Source organism: Neovison vison, chromosome 8 (assembly GCF_020171115.1).
Source record: "Neovison vison isolate M4711 chromosome 8, ASM_NN_V1, whole genome shotgun sequence".
Lineage (NCBI taxonomy): Eukaryota > Metazoa > Chordata > Mammalia > Carnivora > Mustelidae > Neogale > Neogale vison.
Genome location: NC_058098.1, coordinates 107414898 through 107435864, shown reverse-complemented (window position 1 = coordinate 107435864; position 20967 = coordinate 107414898). Strand labels below are relative to the sequence as shown.

The window sequence follows — 20967 nt, the reverse complement described above, 5'->3', positions numbered from 1 at the left end:
GGTCACTTCAGCGCTCAGAGTGGAAGGACGCCACGACTGACGAGGGGTGTCTGCAGGGATGCATGGGGATGGGCTGAAGCGATAGGCACACGGGAAGCCATCCAGATTCCCCACTTTTTTAGAGTTTGCATGGGGTCACTTCACTTTTAAGGAGGACCTACATGAGGACCCGTTCCCGCTCTCCGAAGGAAATCCCAAGAGGATTTTCGCTTTTATGAAAAAAGGCGCAAAGCAAAAACAGCTATCCGCGTTAGTTTTGCCGCGAGCTGGTAAAGCCGCGGCCGCACCGCAAGCGGCGAGAGTGGCGCCACCCAGCGCCTCCCCCGGAAACTGCACTCAGCATCTCAGCCTCCGGCTGCCAAATGGGGTCTGGGAACATCTGTGCTTTGGGGAAATTCAAATAAACTTCCATATAAATTAATGGCAGTTGCATCTTTGCTTTACCCCACTTTGGCTTACAAAAAGGTTTCCGAGGAACGCTCCACTTTCAGACCCAGATTTCACAAAACAAGTATTCGGTGCCTCCAGAAGCCCAGGTGCCAGGATCAAAACAGAGAGGGACCCTGCTTTTGGTTTTGAAAGAGCTGTCCTGGATCTCAATTCGTCAGTCCAGTGGGGTAAGTGGAGCTGGGCTCAGCTGGGCTGTTCTGCTGCTCTGCTCCAGACCCAGGCCCTCGGGGCTGAGACCCTCCTCCATCTGTGGGCAGCTGTCAGGTTAGCTGGGGCGGGTTGGTCTCAGGTGGCTCCTGGAATGCATCTCGGCTCTGCCCACACAACCTCTCTTCCTCCAGCAGGCTAGCCTGGCCTTTTCCCATGGTGTGGTGGTAGAGGGCTGAAGCTGCGCACAATGCACGAGACTTCTAGAGACCATGTTCTAAAATGAATCTGGCCTGGGTCCCCTGGGTGGCTCAGTCAGTTAAGTGTCAGGTCATGATCTCAGGGTCCTGGGATGGAGCCCTACCTCTGGCTCCCTTCTCAGCGGGGTGTCTCCTTCTCCCTCTGCCCTTCCTTGTGCTCTCCTTCTCTGTCTCTAAATAAATAAATAAATAAATAAAATCTTAAAAAAAAAAAGAACCTGAGATTTGGGGGTTGTCCAGGTATGGTGAAGGAATGGGTGAAACAGGGTAAAGGGGCTAGCCAAGTTGGGATTGGCTAGTTTGACTAATTTTAGAGGATAGTGGTGCAGGCTGCCTCTACTTGCCTGACCCTGGGGCTCTTTCGGGGTCTGGGGGGAGTGGGGGAGGGTGCGAGAGATGGGGAGCCTGAGGGGGTGTTAGTGCCTCACACAGGCAAGAGCCAGAGAAAGCAGGGGAATGATTCTGGACTGGTTGGCTGTGCTGGGGGTGGGGGCAGGGTGTTGGGGGTTTGCTGCCTCTAGGAGTGTGCTAGCCCTGAGAGGGGCAGTCCGAGCCAAGTCGGCAAGGCCCCAGATGTCAAAACATCAGATACAGAAACTAGACAATACGGCTAATCCAGATCCAGCCTTGGAGCTGGTCTTTCGCTCCCACTAATTCTGTCCGCCAAGGCAAGTCACAAGCAAGTCACAAGGCCAGCGAAGATCCAGGAGGCGAGAAAACAGATTTCCACCTTTTTTTTTTTTTTTAAGATTTTTTATTTATTTATCAGAGGGAGAACATGAGCAAGAGAGTGAGAGAGAGCACAGGCAGGACAGAGGGACCAAGGGAGAGGCAGACTCCCTGATGAGCAGGGGGCCTTACATGGGGCTCCATCTCAAGACCCCGGGATCATGACCCAGTCTGAAGGCAGATGTTTAAATGACCACTGAGTCACCAAGGTGCCCAGATTTCCATTTTTATGGGGCCAGCCACACAGTCTCCTTGCGGATGATGGGGATGGCTGGAGCAGGAGTGGGGGGTGGACTGTAGCTGCTTCTGTCAACTTTCCCACAGAGTGACCCAGAGATGTACTCCAGGCAAAGGCGTGCAGTCAGGGTGAGGACAGGGGACAGAGAGCCCTTCCTGGCACCTTGGGCCTTCTCCAGCAATTTCATCCTCTCTCTGGCACCTTCAGGAAGGGGCCTCAAGTCCTATCCAGGATAGTCCTGATTACAAAGAAGAATGGAGGCCCCTTCGCTCCCCAAGGGTAGTGGGTAGTGGGTATTGACAGTGGGTAGTGGGTACTGGGTAGCAGGTATTGACAGTGGGGACAGCGGGGACAGTGTGGACAGAATGGAACAGGCCCATTCACACCAGAGGAGCAGTCGTGTTTGATACCACACCGAATTCCAGGCAGACCAGACCATCTTGGTCCGCGCAGCTGCTCCCCGCACCGTCTGGACACCAGCCCTCCCTCCATGGCCAGCAGCCCTGCCTGCGTCCCAGCCAGCTGCCCGTGCTCCCGAAGTCTCCAGACTGTTGACAGGAGCCTGAGTGTGCTGGTCACTCCCTTGATCCGCAGGGACAGTGGCGGGACTGCTGGACAGCTGCCAACCTTCTCAAGGCTCGTGCAGCCCGAAGGGACATGGGGACATTGGGGCAGGTAGAACTTTCTACATCCTTTCAAACCCCCAACCAGAGTCTTCCATGCTTTTCGGTAACTGCCTAGGTCCTAAAATTAGGCCATTACATTTTCATGAAAGAAAAAATAAGTCCCTATACTTTGACAGGATCCACATCTACCCACTCCAGTAAATAAAAGCTATACCTCAAGGAAGTAATCATTTTTTTTTTCCTTGTGTGTGGGAAGATGTGGGCCCTTCTGGCCGGCTGGGCAGCTGAATCTCCCTTGGGAGGAGGCTAAATGGGAAGCAAGGCCCAAGCCACTCATCCTGGGGTTGGGTTTCCACGTAAGATGGAGACACGACAGGTATACACGTTAAAGCCTGGGGAGAGCTGGGGAAAGGCTAGCGGCAACTCCAAGCAACTCCAAAGCCCCCAAGCTGTGTGTTGGCCCCCCTGCGGCCTTTTGGATCGGCCAGTGACTCAGACATTTCTCTTTACTCTGGAGATTAATGTACCTCTAGAACCTCAACAGAAGGGGAGGCACCCTGCAAGCCCCAAAGGAACTCTTCCCTCTGCGCACCTGGGCTGTGTCCCCCATCTCCACAAGAGGGGCTGGGGTCAGAGAGCATCAGCTGTAACTGGGCACATGGCCCAGGGAGTTGAGGGCATAGATGCTTCCCAGCTTCTCTGAAGAAAGGGAAAGCACCGCAGAGTTCAGGGCAGGGAGGGGTGTCTGTAGTATCAGAGAAAAAAAGAAACAAAGAGAAGCTGCTTCCAGAGAAGTAGCAGTCATTTACACTGTAGTGAGAAAACATAAAAGCAAGTGAGAATCCTCGGAATATGTTGGTATCACCTCAGGGGCTCCTGTGATTTGGGCCTTTTGTCTGATTGCATGATTCAAGATTTTAACCTCCCAGAAGGACGCTAACACATAAGATACCACGCTCATTCCACAACTATGTCCTGAGAACCTATTCTGCTGCCGGGCCCAGTGTTTTTCCGGCCTGGGGAGGCTACAGGGCCCCAGGCACTATAGCAAGTGGAAAAGACTCACAGTACCCGATCGGTGTCTTGGCTCCCACTCTTCCTGGCTGAGTGCCCTGGGGCAAGTTTCTGCCTTTAAAGAATCCGTTTCTTCCTATGAACACTGAGGGTAAGAGACACACACACATCTCAGAGGACTGTAGTAATGAGAAAACACCATTCAGAGAACGTGTTCACTGTAAGTGCTCAGTATGTAGTAGGGGAGGGGAAGCTGAGGAGGACACAGGCCCTGCTGTCATGGAGCTTACCAAGCAGGGAGAGAGAAACAAGATAAAACTGAAAAGTATCCAAAGGCAGACAACTGAATTGGGGTGCTGTTTTGAAGGAAGGTCAGGAGGCTACTGAACCCTGAGCGGGCAGGTGCTCTCTGAGAGGGGACTTCTCAGGGAAAGTGGAAGCACAGGACCTGACTTCTGAGGACCAGGGGCAGATGTTCTGAGCAGAGCAGTGCAGATGCCCTGAGGTAGAAACGAGCTTGCTGAGGCATGTGGAGGGACTCAGAGGAGGTCCAAATACTGGAGTTCAGTGGACAGAGTGGGGTGCTCAATCTGGTCACAGCAGGCAGTGGCTGGGCTTGATCAGGTCTGTAGGTAGAGTCATAGTCCCCAAAGAGGTCTATATTCTCATCCCTGAAACCAGTAAACCTGACCTTGATTTTCTTTTCTTTTTTAAAAGATTTTATTTATTTATTTGACAGAGATCACAAGTAGGCCTAGATACAGGCAGAGAGAGTGGGGAAGCAGGCTTCCCGCTCAGCAGAGAGCCTGACAGGGGCTCGATCCCAGGACTCCGGGATCATGACCCGAGCCAAAGGCAGAGACCTTAACCCACCAAGCCACCCAGGTGCCCCCTGACCTTGATTTTAGCCCAGTGAGATCCATGTTGGATTTCTGACCTACAGAACTATAAGAAAATAAATTCATGTTGTTTTAAGCTGTTAAGTTTTTTATTATTATTAACATATAATGTATTATTTGCTTCAGGGTTACGGGTCTGTGATTCATCAGTCTTACACAATTCATACCGCTCACCATAGCATATACCCTCCCCAATGTCCATCACCCAGCCACCCCCATCCCTCCCACCCCCCTCCACTCCAGCAACCCTGTTTGTTTCCTGAGATTAAGAGTCTCTTATGGTTTGTCTCCCTCTCTGGTTTCATCTTGTTTTATTTTCCCCTCCCTTCCCCTATGATCCTCTGTCTTGTTTCTCAAATTCCTCAAATCACTGAGATCATATGATAATTGTCTTTCTCTGATTGATTTATTTCACTCAGCATAATACCCTCTAGTTCCATCCACATCGTTGCAAATGGCAAGATTTCAATTTTTGATGGCTGCATAACATTCCATTTTGTGTGTGTGTGTGTGTGCATCACATCTTCTTTATGCATTCCTCTATTGATGGACATCTAGGTTTTTTCCACAGTTTGGCTGTTGTGGACAATTGCTGCTATAAACACTCGGGTGCACATGCCCCTTCAGATCACTACATTTGTATCTTTAGGGTAAATACCCAGTCGTGCGATCTCTGGGTCATAAGGTAGCTCTATTTTCAACTTTTTGAGGAACCTCCATGCTGTTTTCCAGAGTGGCTGCACTGGCTTGCACCAACAGTGGGAATGCAAGTAGGAGGGTTCCCCTTTCTCCACATTCTTGCCAACACCTATCGTTTCCTGACTTGTTAATTTTAGCCATTCTGACTGGTGTGAGGTGGTATCTTATTGTGGTTTTGATTTGTATTTCCTTGATGCGAGTGATGTTGGGCACTTTTTCATGTGTCTGTTGGCCATTTGGATGTCTTCTCTGCAGAAATGTCTGTTCATGTCCTCTGCCCATTTCTTGATTGGATTATTTGTTCTTTGGGTATTGAGTTTGATATGTTCTAGATTTTGGATACTAGGTCTTTATCTTTATCCATTCTGTCAGTTGTCTTTTGGTTTGTTGACTGTTTCCTTTGCTGTGCAATAAGCTGTCAAGTTTATGCTGACTTGTTACAGCAGGTAGGGAAGGAATACAGTCTTGTCAGCTCCATGGTCAGGAGCTGGCCTCATTCCCGTAGGTGGGGAGCCATTGGCGGGGTTTAAGCAAGGAATTGATGCAATCTGGCTCTGATCTCTGACCTTGGGAAGCATGGATCATAAGGGGGAGGGTGAGGACACGGGAAGAGCAGGTGGGACACATGCTGTGGGCCAGTGCAGGATCATTTCGGTGTCACCGGTGCCTACCCACCCAGAAACCTCTGGAACTGTTCACTGGAGAGTGTAGAAAGATTCAGAAGCATAGCACATCTTTTATTGAGCCTCACCCTCCATCCCGGCTGGTTATCATTCCAAGAGTGATGACTCCCAAGACTCCGAACCTCCCACCATGCCCAAGTTCAAAGCAGCCATTTTATCCATGCCATTAGCTTTGCCCAGGCTGCCTGCTGGCTTCAGGCCCTCCCTCAGCTCTGCCCTCTCTCCTCCCCCTCCTCAGAGTCAACCACAGGAGACACAGTTTTCCAGTAAAACCCAGATGCAATTTTCATAAATCTTGGGTCATGTGGGAACGTGCACACCCATGTGTGCCACACACGGAAGCAGCCAACAAGCCCGTGTGAACGTTCCTGGAAGGGTCTGTGTGTGTGCCGGGGGACAGCCTGTGGGGCTGAGAGTGGCCACCAGCAGACCGGGGTGGGGGCCCTTCTCTGAGACCCTAATCCTGGTTCCCAGAGGCTGAAGAAAGAGGCAGAACATGCTTTCCGAATGGCCATCCAGAGGCAGCGTGGCACCCAAGGCAGCTGCGCCATCCACCCCTGGCGTCCCTTAGCCTCACTTTCTTTATCTGTAAAATGGAGATAATGGCACCCGCTTGCTGGGGCTGCGAGGAGGACTAATGGAAATAAAGAGGGTTCTGTCTCCTACAGCAGTGCCTGACATGAAGTAGGAGATGAGGTAAATACCTGTGGAATCGTGACTATGGAATGAATGAAATGTGCACTATATTAAATTTGGCACAACATGCCCCATTTCTTAGGCTCTGAAGTCCCCACCTTGTGGCAAGAGGTGAGGGGAGGGCCTGCGTACCAGGTGGGCTCCAGCAGGAGACCATGGCTGGTTATGCAACACGGCTCTGTATGTGTGTGTGTGTACTTGTGGTCACACATGATCCTGTGGATATGTGTGTGTGTGTGTGTGTGTGTGTGTGAACTGAGCTCCTCGCTGGACTGGGCGTCGTGTCTGCTAAAGATAATGCCGATGCTGGTAAGGTTCAACCAGGTCTGCAGGTGAAGGTTGGCGACTGGACAAAACTTAGCTGGGCAGCAAGCCGGTGGAAGGATAGGGTGGGTCTGGGTGGGGAGATGCACACGACTGTCCCGGGCTCACACTCAGTTCACGTCTTCACTCCCTCAGTTCGTCCATTCGTTTGCTGGGTCATTTAGCGTGAACTCAGATCCTAGGCTCAGTAACAGGGATTCCCAGTTATCTCTAGGTTGTTTTCCACTCTCAAGGGGGGCCAGTTGGCCAGGGAAGAGGTGGGCTGGGAGTACGCGCAGAAGGCTGCCATCAGGGCCAGCAGGGGGCGCTGTAAGCTGAGAGGCGTCAGGAGATGGACAGAGGTGGCTCTGCGTGGACCCCTCTCTAAGGCAGACGCAGCCACCCCATCCCATCAGGGTCTGGGGAAAGCATGCTAGGGTTTGGATCCTGGACGTGTCACCGTCACTGTGGCCTGTAAAGTGGGTATAATAATTTGCCCACATCCTGACTTTGTCGTGAGCATCTAATGAGTTACCGGCATGAGGTATGGTGACAGTCCAGGCTCCGCGCTCCCTCTGTTGGCGTCTCTCCCGTGGTCATTATAAAAGATCCACAAGAAGGGGAGTTGGGGTGTAAATAGAGAGTGAGGGACAGCCAGCCTAATATTCCCAAATGCCCTGAGCACCCCAGGGGTCCAGAGTCTCCAAAGGAGGCTCCAGCTGGTGGACTATGGTGGCTAATTTTATGGGTCTGACTTGGCTAGGGCGTGGCGCCCAAATATTTGGTCAAACACCTAGAATCTAGATGTTGCCGTGAAGGTATTTTTTTAGGTGTAATCAGCCTCAACCCAATAGACTTTGAGTAAAGCAGATTGCCTTCCACAAGGTGGGTGGGCCCCAGCCGAAAGACCCATCCTCCCCAAGCTGGAAGGAGTTCTGCCTTCAGACTGCCTTTGGATGCAAGCTGCATCAGCTCTTCCCTGGGTCTCCGGCCTGCCACATGCCTTGCAGATTTTGACTTCTCAGCCCCATGACTTTATGAGACAGTTCCTTAAAATAAATCTGCCTCTCATCCTCCATCCCTCTCAATAGGATGGGCACATACACAATACGCATCCCATTGGTTCTGTTTCTCTAGAGACCCCTGACGAATACAAGGGCCTCGAGCAGATCCTCAGGCAAAATTCTCTCATTTCCTCCAGAAGTGACCACTTTTTCTCCTCTTCTTGGGTGCTGGGTCAAGGTCACAGAGGCGAGAGAGGCCGAAGGAGTTATAAGGCGCTTCTGACTTGGCTGAAAATTAAAATAACTTCTGGAGAACAAGCATGCACGAACCCGACATGACTCAGACGCGGAGGGCTTCGAGCCTTGGCCAGCAGGCACACATTTGGCAAGGGTGCTCCGTCCTTTCCTAGACCTAAAAGGCATCAAAACATCTGTGTTTCCATTAACAAAATGCTGACAGGACACATAGCTGTGGCTTAGAAGAAACCAGCTCAAGAGACAGCCCCTCTGAGGTCTGAGGGGTCATCCGCGGTCACCAGGAGGGGTCTCAGAAGCTACTGTCACCGAGGGGCGCTTGGGAATTGTCACTGTGTCAGTACTGCCACTCTAAGGAAGACCACCAAGCCAGGTCACATGAGAACAAAAGCCTCAAGGACCCCCCACTCCCCCACCATGCACACTCTGGAGTTTCGCCCATGCCCTCAGGTGCCTTGAGAGCCAAATCTGGGTCTTCACTTTCATTTATAAATTGAACCCATGTAGCTGTAAGGCCTGGGTGCAGTGGCAGGGGTCAGGCCTACTGGGTTCCGTCATGGTGACAGAGTGAGCTGGGGCAAGGGGTGCATAATGTCTTCATCTGTGTCTATCCTGGCCCAGCAGGTAAGGTCCTGAGGTCTACAATGGCTCTGAAGGCAACCTCTGCCAGGGCACTGGGTAGTCTCAGAGAAAGGGAGTGTCGTGAGCTCTGAGGAGTGTCCATTAGATCCTCTGGAGTCAATATTATGAGAGAATGGGTTGGGGAGAAGGTGGGCAAGAATTCCCTGGGGCTGCAGGATGTGTGGAGCATAGTTCTGTGACTGTGTTACTTCCAAGAGCCTTTGGACCAATGCCTCCACTCTCCCAGCTCTCAGCACTGGCCCGTGTGCTCCAGAATCATCTATGCCACCTCCACCCCAGCTTGGGAACATCTAGGTGGGGTGACTTCAGTTGCTACCTCCTTCACTGGCTCACATCTTCTTTTCAAATGTTGCCATTGGCCTTGAGTGATGTGAAGTGCCCGCCACTTCGAAGGGTTTAATCTCACACGCCGTAAATCCTGGTCTTTTCTTCTCAAAGGTTGAAGAGTTTCACTGCATGTCTCTTCTTGGTTCCATTTCAAAGAAGGTTATTAACCCAAAGAAATGGAAACTATTTTTTGTTATTTATTGTCAATGGCAAAAGCCAGGCGTGGAGCCAGATTTTGAAGGGATGGAAACTTAACGCCAGTTGAGGGGATCTCTTCAAGAAAAATATTAAAAATGAGGGCCCCCCTCCGAAGGGCCCTGGAAGAGGCCTTTGAAAGTTGGGGCCCTGATGTGGGGACTTCATCAGCCTCTGGGATTCGCCCTTCCTTCCCGGCATGGCGACCTCCCCTCACTAGCCCCATCTGGATTTGACCTTTGCCCAGGCGTGGCTTTGGTGAGCTTTCCCACCGAATGGAAGGTTGGCTGTGAAAGGGCACATGGAGCCTGTGGTGGTTGTTACGGTTGGGGTCTGAGACATTGAGACGGACAGGGGTTGCCCCAAGCCAGCCGTTGCGGTGGGAGGACCAGGCTTCAGTACAGGTGGGTGATATGGAAGGTGGGGCCTGCTTCCTGTCCCCCCCCACCCCAGCCCCGGAGGCCCTTGCAGGTCCTCTCGGATCAGCCTTACCAAGGGCTACAAGGACAAAGAGGAAATGACTTGTTTCCCATGACGCTGCTTCTTGCGGCCCAGAGCAGGATGGGGTAGGGGTGTAGGAGGGGAGGTGGGCTGACAAATGGAGTCCCTTCCCCCAGACTGGGAAGAGCACAGGGGTCAGAAGTGGAATGGAGGCCCTGGGTCCTATGAGTTACTCTGCTTGTTGGCATGGAAACAAGGCCATGCCCTGGTGTGGAGAAGGAAGAGCTGATCTAGAACCCTCGTTCTGTGGCCCAGGGTTCACAAGATGAGGCTGGTATGTGTATGTGCGTGTTTGATCCAACAGTTAAAAAAAGACCCAAAAGTTAGCAATCTGAGCATGGGACTTGTTCTTTGTTTTGATGTGTTTTCAGGATTTGAACTGTGTGGCAGGAGGTATGCCTTATTTTTATGATTGAGCAAAAGGTTCAAGGTTTCTTGGTTTGGAAAGCAGAAGCACATAGCTTCTGAGTCCCCTCCAATGACCTCTTTTGTTCCCACAATGCAGAACTCTCAAGGACTTGGTCTGTGAGGGTTCCATACTGCACCCCATTCTGCAGATGAACCCAGTTACAGCCTGTGCCCAAGTCCCATTCCAGATGATAGATCCTGAGCGTGGCTCTCAAAGTATCCATTTCTAGCACTTTGGGAACAAGGAACTCCCATGTTAGTAGCAACCACCATACAGACCCAACAAACCTCCTATCAAAAGTCCAGAATTCTCTTGGTTCCCCGGCACCCTCCCTGGCCCTGACTCCGGCACCCTGGCTTGCCAAGAGCAGAAGAATCTCTCTCTTTTTTTTTTTTTTTTTAATTCTTGGGAACTTTATTTCTTTTATTTTTTTCTAGTTTTATTGAGCTATGATTGACATCTATATCAATCGACAATATATTGACATATATTGATTTATGTGTCTGTGCTGTGAAATAATCACCACAGTACATTAACATCACCTTACATTGTTACAGGTTGTTTTTCTCTTGTGAGGAGATCTTTGAAGATCTATACTCTCAGCAACTTTCAAAAATACAATACAATACAGCTAACTATAGTCACCATGCTTTATGTTACATCCCAGAACTGATGTACCTTATAACCAGAAGTTTGTTCCTTCTGACCCCTCCATGCATTTCCTCCCCCACCCCAACCCCTCAACTCAGGCAACCGCCTATTCGTTTGCTGTGATCTGTGAGTTTGGTATTTTAGATTTCACATATGAAATCTAAAATAGTTAGAGTTCATATAGCATTTGTTTTTGACTTATTTCACTTAGTATCATGCCCTCAAGGTCTAGCCGTAGCTAGTCTCAGATAGTAAGATTTTCTTCTTTTTTATCGCTGAATAATATTCCATTGTTTATATATACCACTTTTTTTTTATCCTTTCATCTATTAGTGTGCACTGAGGTTGCTTCCATATCTTGACTAGTGTAAATAATGCTGCAACAAACAAGGGGCTGCAGACGTCTTTCCGAGAGAGTGATTTTGTTTCCTTTGAATATATCCCCAGACATAGAATTGCTGGATGATGTGGTAGTTCCATTTTTAATTTTTTGAAGACCCTCCATACTGTTTTCCACAGTGGCTGCACCAATTTGCATTCCCACCAACAGTGCACGAGGGTTCCCTTTTCTCTACATTCTCACCAATACTTATTCTTTCTTGTCCTTTAGATACTAGCCCTTCAACAGATGTGAGATGATATCTTATTGTGCTTTTGATTTGCGTGTCCCTGAAGATGAGTGATGTTGAGCATCTTTTCATGTACCTCTTGGCCGTCCAGATATCCTTTGGAAAAATGTCTATTCAGTTCCTCTGCCCATTTTTTAATTAGATTTTTTTTTGCTATTGAATTAAATGAGTTCTTTACATATTTTGGATATTAACCTCTCATCAGATAGATGATTTGAAATTTTTTTCCTCCTATTCTATAGGTTACCTTTTCATCTTGTTGATGGTTTTCTTTGCTATGCTGACGTTTTTTAGTTTGATGTAGTCCCGCTTGTTTATTTTCGCCTTTTTTTTTTGCCTTTGTTTTGGGCGTTAAATCCAAAAAATCATTTCCAGGAATGATGTCAAGAAGCTTATCCCCTATGTTGTCTTCTAGGAGTTTTGTGGTTTCAGGTCTTACGTTCGAGTCTTAAATCCAGTTTCAGTTAGTTTTTGTGTTTGGTATACGATAGAGGTCTAGTTCCGTCCTTTCGCACGTGGCTGTCCCTTTCTCCAGACACCACTTATTGAAGACGCTGACGTTTCCCCAATGTGTGTTCTTACCTTCTTCATCATAAAATTAATTGACCACAAGTGCATGGGTTTATTTCTGGGCTCACAAAGTTCTTTCTTACACCTACTTAATCCTGTTAGTCTCTACCCCTGTGAGATTACAGGCAGGGATGGGCCAGGGTTTTGAGATCTTGTCTCAGCAAGTCTTCCTGAAACCCTGCCATTGCCCTCCCCAGCTGGGATGCAGCCCTACTGTGCTTGGTCTTGAAGGTTTTTCCATTGTGGCCGGCCGGGTGAGCACAACTCACCTATAATGAGCCCTGGGAGGGTGGTGCCTATTGTCCACTGTGTGGGGGCTGGGAAGGGCTCTGGAAAGTGTCACTAGAAGCAGAGGATAGCTGTGCCTGGGCCCAGGAGCTAGTTGGACACACTTGGCTGCTCAGCGGCCAAGTGGAACCCAGGCCTCTTTCCCTCCACATACTCTGACCTTCTTTCTCTACTTACTGGAGCCCCATGGCACCACCCCTTGGATCTTAGCAGAGGTCTTGGCACTGGTCTCCTAGCCTGCACTTCAAAATGTAGCCCTTCTGACGTGTCCCCCAGGGCAACTGTGGCCCAGGGAACCCACTCCCAGCTGTCAGAGCCCTGGCCACCTTATACAAAAGGGAGGCAGCTGCTGGACTGGCTGAATGTGGTCAGAGACGTGTCCTCCACTCCCTCCCCACAGCCTGCCCCCACTGCCATGCTCCCTCACCTGCCACTCGCACAAGAGTCCGAAGTCTGAGCCTGAGGGATATTTTGCTTGGGTCATAACGTTATCAATTGCTAGTACAAATTAATCAGTGAGAGCATTCACCACATAGGGATGTGTGAAGAACAAATGAGACAGGGCCTGAGACAGTCCACTGGGGCCCCTACAGCTGGGGGCTTGGGGGTTGGGTTGGTGACTCTGGGGCGGAAATCACTAGGGTTCCCATTTCGGCTCTATCACTCCTAAGCGGCGTGAGGTAGGGAATGTCGCTCGACTTTCAGCCTGTACATTTTCATCTGTGAAAGAGAGACCGCCCCAGGCCCTCACAGGGTTGCTCCCAGCCAGTAGTAGTCTTTGAAGCAGACTTAGCTTTGTAAACTGTGATGAACTCACAAATGTAAATTACACACAAGTCACGAAACCATCTATAAAAAAACGCTTCTCATCATGTCTCAGCCTTTTGGCTAAGATCAAGTGTATAAGCAGCTTCTTCTTGTTTTCTCTTTAAGGGAGGGGATGTGGATGTGGGGAATCAGGTCTGGGTGGGCCGGTAGAGGATAGATGGCAGGAGGTCGCCGCCCTGGCGCCCCCACACCTGCATGGGAAGGACCACAATGGGGGAGAAAGAAGGAAAACAAACAAAACTTCTCTTCCCAGCAGTTGCATTTGGGGCTAGGCCCAGTCAGGCCCTGGTAGGGTCAAGGCCAAGGAGTCCCCATGGATTAACGAGTCCCAGGGCAACTAGGGATTCAGCTGTGTCAAAAGCATCCATTGAATCAGGGCAGTGAGTCATCCGTTTGGTGAAATCCTCAAGGTGCAGCAGCGGCCTGGCAGCCTCCCTGGAAGACCGTGGCGGCAGTGCCCCGCTGGCGAGCCTGGAAGCCTCCAGAGGCTGCAGCGGCCATGTGACTCCCAGCCACCCTGCTGCCTTTTAGAAAAATTTTTTAAAATGATAAAAACTAGGGCGCCTGGATGGCTCCGTGGGTTAAGGCCTCTGCCTTCAGCTCGGGTCATGATCCTGGTGTCCTGGGATCGAGCCCCTCATCAGGCTCTCTGCTCTGCAGAAAGCCTGCTTCCTCCTCTCTCTCTCTGTCTGCCTCTCTGCCTACTTGTGATCTCTGTCTGACTTGTGATCTTTGTCTTTGAAATAAATAAATAAAATCTTAAAAAAAAACCACAATAAAAACCAGGACTCATAGAAAAAAAAATGGGGTATAAAAAAGAAAATTAAAAATGATCCATAAGCCTGTCCCAGACTGCCCTCATTATCTTCTTGATGTTCTCCTTCGTTCTGTGCAGGTGATGGGAGTCAGGTTAGGCAAGGCTCTGCCGAGGTAATGCATGGTCCCCAGGGGACTCACCCTCCCCAACCAAGGCCAAGGGCCTACTGTGTTCACCCCCTTCTTTACTCCTTTTCAAGTCCTGGCTCCTAAAGGTAACTGAGACTGGAAAGCTGGAGATATTTATCACTAAGTGTGATGCTGGGTGTTGCTTTAAGTGAGGTAGTCTTTATCATGATAAGCACATGCCACCTTATTTTAATTTTTTCTTTTTTCCCCCAAAGACTTCATTTATTTATTTGACAGAGAGAGAGAACATAAGCAGGGGGAGCGGCAGGCAGGGCTGGGGGGCTCATCCCAGGACGCTGGGATCATGACCTGAGCCGAAGGCAGACACTCAACCCACTGAGACACTCAGGTGCCCCCCCTTGTTCTGGTTGTAAAGCTTTCTCCAGACGGTCGGAACGGGGCGTTGACTGTCATCGAATGCTTCTTTACCTTTACCGAGTTTCTTCCATCTTTGCCTTGTTCCATTTTTAAAAGCCTTCCTGTTTCTCCGTTTTATATGCTTTATCATCCAGCTGTTTTTAACAATGCCCAAGAGAAAAAGAAAGAACGAGGTCACCAAGCCCAGATCTCAGAGCACAGATTCCGAGCGAAGAATGAGGGAGTCTTTTGAAGGAACAGACTGATGATAAGTCACTTTGGGTGGAATGAACTGCTGAATCACCCAATGGCTCAGAATCCTGGGTTCTGCCCTTGACTCTGAAAAGCAGGAGCTTTGTTTTTGTTGGGAGGCCAGCTGGCGCTCTGATCTGTGGGCTCGGGGGAGCGTCTGTCCGGTGACCTGACTCAGCCCCGGGTGTCGGGGTGCCTGGTGCGGCTGTGGGGCCATCGGGGGGCCCAGGGGCCTGGGTGGCTGCTGGGAGCTGAGAGCAGCCACAGAGGTGGCGGTGCTGACCCCTTCTCTCCCCAGAACTGTCTCAACAAACAGCAGCTCCTCACGGCCATCCGCCAGCTGCAGCAGGTGCTGAAGGGGCAGGAGACCCGCTTTGCCGAGGGCTTCCGCAGCATGAAGAGCCAGCTGGCGGCGCTGCACCACTCGGTGGCCAGAGCGGGCCCGGACTCCCCCCCAGGTGGGTCCCTGCATTGATGCTGCTGGGGCCGCCGGGGATGCAGGCCCTTCCCCTGTGGGTTCTCTCCCCCAGGCCTTCCCCTGCCTCGCCTCCTGTGGTGGTGGGCGGGGCACTTGTCCACCCCGGCTGGTCGGGAGCATGGGGGTAGGGCGTGAAGAACATCTGCTGGTTCTCCTCTCCCCCATCTGACTGTCACCCAGTTCCTCTCAGACCTGTTTGTTCTAGGCTTGATAACATTCCTCCACATGTCCTTACAGAACTGTCAAGAGCCACTGTTCCTGGAGCGTGAGCGGCTTTCCCCTTCCCTGTCCCTACCCAGGTGGACTTGGGTTGGTTCCTTTTTTTATTGATTTGTCAGAGTGAGAGCACAAGCAGGGGAAGAGGCAGAGGCAGAGGGAGAAGCAGGCTCCCCACTGAGCAGGGAGCCCGATGCGGGACTTGATCCCATGACCCTGAGATCATGACCTGAGCCAAAGGCAGACACTTAACCGACTGAGCCACCCAGGCATCCGTTTTTTTTGTTTTTTTTTTTTTTTTAAGTTCATAGACTATTTTTTTCGGGCAGTTTTAAGTTCCCAGCAGAACTAAATGGAAAGCACAGAGAGTTCCCTCCCCCAAACACACACATGACCTCCCCTCCACCAACATCCCGCACCAGTGGGGCACGCCTGCCACAGCCCATGAAACAACACTGGCGTCAGTTTCTCAGGCATGACAGTCCTCTGACGTGAGCCCCCCCCACTGGTGGTGGTGGTGGGTGGAGGGGTTGCTGCTCAGGCCAATTCCCATTCGGTGAGGTTCCTGTGGGTCTCTAGACTCCCTCCCAGAGGGTAGGACTCTGAGAGACAGAGGGCATTTCCCTGGTGGTCCCAGTCACAGCTTTCACCATGGGGCCGTTGAACGGGTGACTGGATTCTTCCACCTGGCCTCCAGGTGGCTTCTCCTCAGGGTCACAGGGGTCAGGGGGACAACCTAGGGAATATCTGATGTCATATACTCACTTCAGACACATCTATCAAGGGCCCTCTTTGTGGTGTTTGTGGTGTGAAATGAAGTTTTCTGGAGAAGACAGTGGATTTCCTACCCCTTCGGCATCTGGTAGCAGATCTGGAGTCTCACCAGCACTAAGCTGGCGGCTGCTGTTTTCCTTGGCTCCCCCGGTGCAGAGCTAGGCTGACCCACCAGTGTCCTCACACTTTCCAAGGCAACCTGAGGCCCTGGCCTGCAGGGCGGTTCATGGCAGCCAGATTCCAAGAGGCAGGCAGGATATGCTTCCTTTGTGCTACAGATGCAGAAACTGAGGCCAAGAGAAGTTGAGTTAGCAGCACTAGGTATTAGATCTGCATTTTTTTTTGTTCCTGCTAGAGGCTCAAATGCATGGAGCCTTTCTGCTTTCCCAGGATCACAGGTCCTAGGGTCCCTGGAAGCTTCCAAGAAGAACTTGCGAGAGATCCTTCATAAAACCGCCCCAGAGGTGTTAGAGACCTCTGTCCGCTGGAACAGACAGACAGGTAGCTGTTGTGACATTACTGATCCTCTCAGTGCCAGATTCAGGGTCTTTCTTCCCTGAACCATATGAGATTTTTTTTAATGGCCAATTCTCTTTTTAGATATTGCCACGGTGCGGCTGCCTCTCCCCTGGGCTGGACGTGGAGGCGAGCAGCTGTCAGGGTTTCCACTGCAGGTTCGGGGCAGGGGGTGCTAGGCCTATACCCGGAGTAGCCAGAAGCTTGCAGGTTGTAGGCAAATGATCTTTCACTTTTTTTTTTTTTTTTTTCTTTTAAGGGTATTTGCGGGGAGTCAGAAAGAATAATTTCTAGTCCTGGAGAATTCTTGGCCTTCCTCTTTCTGGCTTCTGGGAATCGCCCTCCTACTTTCCCAGCCTTTCTCTCTAGGGAAGATCACACCCGATCAGCGTCAGGGCTTTCCCCCCGCAGTCTCATTCCCTCCATGTTCCCGAATCTCTAGGATCGCTTCACTGCTGAGCTCGTGCCTTACACAGTAACCTCGTTCCAGAAGGTGCGGGAGCTTCTACCCTGGAGCCTCACCATGACCTGCTCCTTGTGAACCAGCCAAAGGACACATCCTTTCACTGGACAGAGGCCCATTGCTCCCACCTGAGAAGTGACCGCAAACCGATTTTTCATCAGTCTGCACCCATTTGTTAACTCCACTAACATTTACTGAGCACATTTACTGTGTGCCCAGTGCTGTTGCCTTTACTCAGGTTATGATTCACCTGTGAGTTGCTCCAGCAGGTAGAATTTCTTTTTGGAAGATTTTAAAGATTTTTCATTCCCCAGAGAGAGACACTACCCCTCCACGTAGCGCCTCCCCCACCCCCGCCACCCTGAGCATCCGAAATCCCTTTCTGCACAATAAAGTAGTTGCTATTGGAAAAGAGCTATGAAGCTATTTGCAGGGACTGAGGCCGCAGCCTGGGAGAAGGCCCGCGCGGGGACGTGAGCTCAGTCGCTTCCATCTCACAAAGTGTTTATCACTGGGTGCCCTGTTGCAGGTTTACTAAAGGAAAGGGGTGTGGCAGGGGTCCCCTGGTAACCAGAGGGCACTGCGAGTACTCGGAGGGGCCAGCTCATGCCCATCCGCACAGGCCAGCCTGCCTGGGACAGGGGTAGCCCGTCAGGGTCCAGGGTGCCTCCTGATCACCGTCTGGGCAGACGGTCCCCTCCTGGTCGATGGTGAGTGATTCTCCCGTCACTCACTGCAGCTCGCTGCAACCGTCACCTCTTTCCCATCTGTCTAAAACCCAAGAGCATTTTCAAAATGACACTTGGAACTTAACCTTAAAGCATTGTAGGGGCACCTGGGTGGCTCAGTCGGTTAAGTGTCTGCCTTTGGCTCAGGTCATGATCTCAGGGTCCTGGGATCGAGCCCCGCATCAGGCTCCCTGCTCAGGGGAGAGCCTGCTTCTCCCTCTGCCTCTGCCGCTCCTCTCACCCCAACTCCCCTCACCCCTGACCACCCACTCGTGGGCTCTCTCTCACTCGTGCTCTCTCTCTTTCTCAAATAAATAAATAAAATCTTAAACAAAAAAAAACCCAAAAAGGCGTTTTAGAAGTGGCTCTGAATTGCCAACTAAACAAAATCCAAATCCAACCTGTCCCACCTTTGGGACTTTGACACAACGAATGCTGGTTATGGGAGGCAGCCAGCCGCAGGGAGAGGAGGAGGGGAGGCCCTCTGTCTCCCCGTAGCCAGCAGCATGCCTTCAGGAAATCCACTCGTTTCTGCCTTTGTGGCACAGCCAGTGTTTCAGCCTCCCCCTCACCCCATCTCTGTTCCCAGCTCCCGCCCTGGTCCACACTACCTTCATCTCCGGCTTCTGCCTCCTTTTCTTCCTGCCTACACCTGACACTTCACGCTCAGGCTGCAGCCCGCTGCTGCCGTTCCCATGGAAGTTGGCCATTTCCTGCCCTGGCTCACACCCTTGCGGGCTCCCTGATGCCTCTCTGACTTCATCCCCAACTGCTTTCCAGCTAGTCTCTACTGCAGCCATTGTGTTGCCCTTGACATTCCTCAGACCTGCCAGGCACTCTCCTACCACAGGGCCTTTGCACCAGCTTGTTCCCTCTGCCCTTTCCAGATATCTGCGGGCTTATGCCTTCATTTCTTCAACTCTGCCCCCATGAAGCCTACCCTGACCACCACATTCAAAATGGGCCCCCTCCCCTGGCGTCCCCAACACTACTCCCTACCGTATCTTCTGTATGACACTTACCACTTCTCAGCACGCTCTGCCATCTGCTTATGGAGAATCTTGGTCATTGGTGGGCACCCCTATTAGAAGGGGGCTGAGTTTTGCTGTTTTGTTCACTATCCCAAGCACCTAATCTACTGCCTGGCTCATGGTAAGCCGCTCAATAAAGAAATGTTTCATTCGTTCATTTGTTCAAGAATTATTTATCAGCCATTCACTGTGTGCCAGGCTCAGGGCTGGTGCTAGGGCCTCATCAGGGATGCAAGGCCACGTGAGGTCCCTACCTTCTTGCGCTGCCTTTGGAGGGAGAACACTGACAACAAGTGTGGAAACAAATACATCGAGAAGACAACTCCAATAATTACATATGCTAAGAAGAAAGCAAGGTTCAAGGGGATAGAGACGGCCTGAGGAGGTTTTAGATAAGCGAGGGGGCCAGAGAACACTCTGGGAGGTGGTAGCAATCAAGTTGAGACCTGAAGAGTGAGAAGGAGCCAGAGAGAGGACGTTCTGGGGAAAGAATATTCCAGGCCAAGAAAAGAGCATTAACCAAGGCCTAGAGGCGGGCCTGACCCTGGCCTGTTCAGAAGGCCTACGAAACCCAGGAGGGCTAGAGCTCCTGGGAGGCAAGAGTGGGTGGGCCAGCTGCAACTGGGGTGGGAGGGGTGTCCCACCTCTGACCCTCCCACACTGCCAGGCCCTGCACCCAACCCTCGGTGTCTCTTGAGATGCCAGCTCTGTTTGCACTAGTGGGCACGTATCACCCATGCCCACGAGTGCTTGGAGGATTCAGTGAGTCATAGCATTAAAAATGTCCAGCCCTGGGGCTCCTGGGGGGCTCAGTTGTTATTCATCTGCCTTTGGCTCAGGTCATGATCCTGGGGTCCTGGGGTCAAGCCTGGGTCGGGCTCCCTGCTCTGTGGGAAACCTGCTTCTTCCTCTCCCCATCCCCTTGCTTGTGTTCCCTCTCTCACTGCCTCTCTTTCAATCTCTCTCTCTCTGTGTCAAATAAATAAATGAAATCTTAAAAAAAAAAAGTGTCCAGCCCTGTGCATAGCCTGGAGGAGGCACTCATCACAGAAGCACATACACATGAGAAGCCTTGGAACTGAGAGAGATGTTAAGTGACCATGGTCCTTTGTTTTGTCCTTGCAGTGTCCTGCCCTGCTCTGAATGCCCCCCCAGACGGCAGAAAGTTTGGAAGCAAGTACTTGGTCGATCATGAAGTCCATTTTACCTGCAACCCTGGGTTCCGGCTGGTTGGGCCTAGCAGCATGGTGTGTCTTCCCAACGGCACCTGGAGGGGGGAGCAGCCCCACTGTAGAGGTACAGACCCTCCTTCTCTGCTGGATAAAATGGGTCATTCCACAGGACATGTTCTGCTTGATTCCTCTGCCATTCCTCGGCTGTGGAATAGTGGCCCACATGTCCGCTGACTCACCTCCGGGCCAGGCCTGGACCGGCCTGCACGGTCTCTGCCAAACCCTCTCATCAATTTCGTCTTGTTTTGCATATGGGGAAGTCGAGGCATGGAGAGGTGGAGGAGCATCCAGCAGGGGGAGCAGGCTAAGCTGATTCACTCCCAGACACTCTGACCCCAGAGTCTGTGCTCCAGACACCTCCCTCCGGATACTGGTGATATGATCTTCCTGATGTTCTGGGGCGGTAGTTTGCAAGAGCACTGATGGCCTGTAGGGTTCAAGACATTCCTGGGTGTCTTTTGTGTCTGCTCTGGGACTTGGTGTAGACAGGATCCAGGAGAGACCTCGGGGATGGGGAGTAGACATGGAAAGGTTTCTCTTCTGTCTGTGCTTGGTTCAACAACTGTACTTTCTTGACGTGGAGGAAAATCAGACTTAGCATTCTCTACCAAAAGAGGCTTGTCAAAAGTCTGGTCAGAAAGTCATGGATGCCGGTCATGTTCAGAGCAGGGCTTACAGGATGGCTTGCTGGGGCAGAATGTTCATGATTTTAGCCCAAGAATTGAAAAGGAAATGCAAATGTTACGTAAATAAGCATGTTGTCAAGAGTGGTGTAGAGAGGATTTGAGAGCATAAAGAACTTGGAAACATAACAGAACATTAGAAAATCTATCATCTGGGGCGCCTGGGTGGCTCAGTCAGTTAAGCGTTCAACTCTTGATTCTGGCTCAGGCCAAGATATTCAGGGTTGTGAGATTAAGCCCTACATTGGG

The 20967-nt window shown here is 51.1% G+C and overlaps 1 protein-coding gene across 1 annotated transcript in view; it reads left to right on the top strand.

Annotated features, from left to right (window-relative positions):
- Positions 1-20967, top strand: part of FBLN7 (fibulin 7) — a 41739-nt gene that overhangs the window by 2720 nt on the left and 18052 nt on the right. The window contains exons 2-5 of the mRNA XM_044262234.1: positions 152-367; positions 2419-2553; positions 14896-15055; positions 19929-20099. Of these exons, the coding sequence (XP_044118169.1) occupies positions 152-367; positions 2419-2553; positions 14896-15055; positions 19929-20099 (682 nt within the window). The remainder of the gene's footprint in view (positions 1-151; positions 368-2418; positions 2554-14895; positions 15056-19928; positions 20100-20967) is intronic.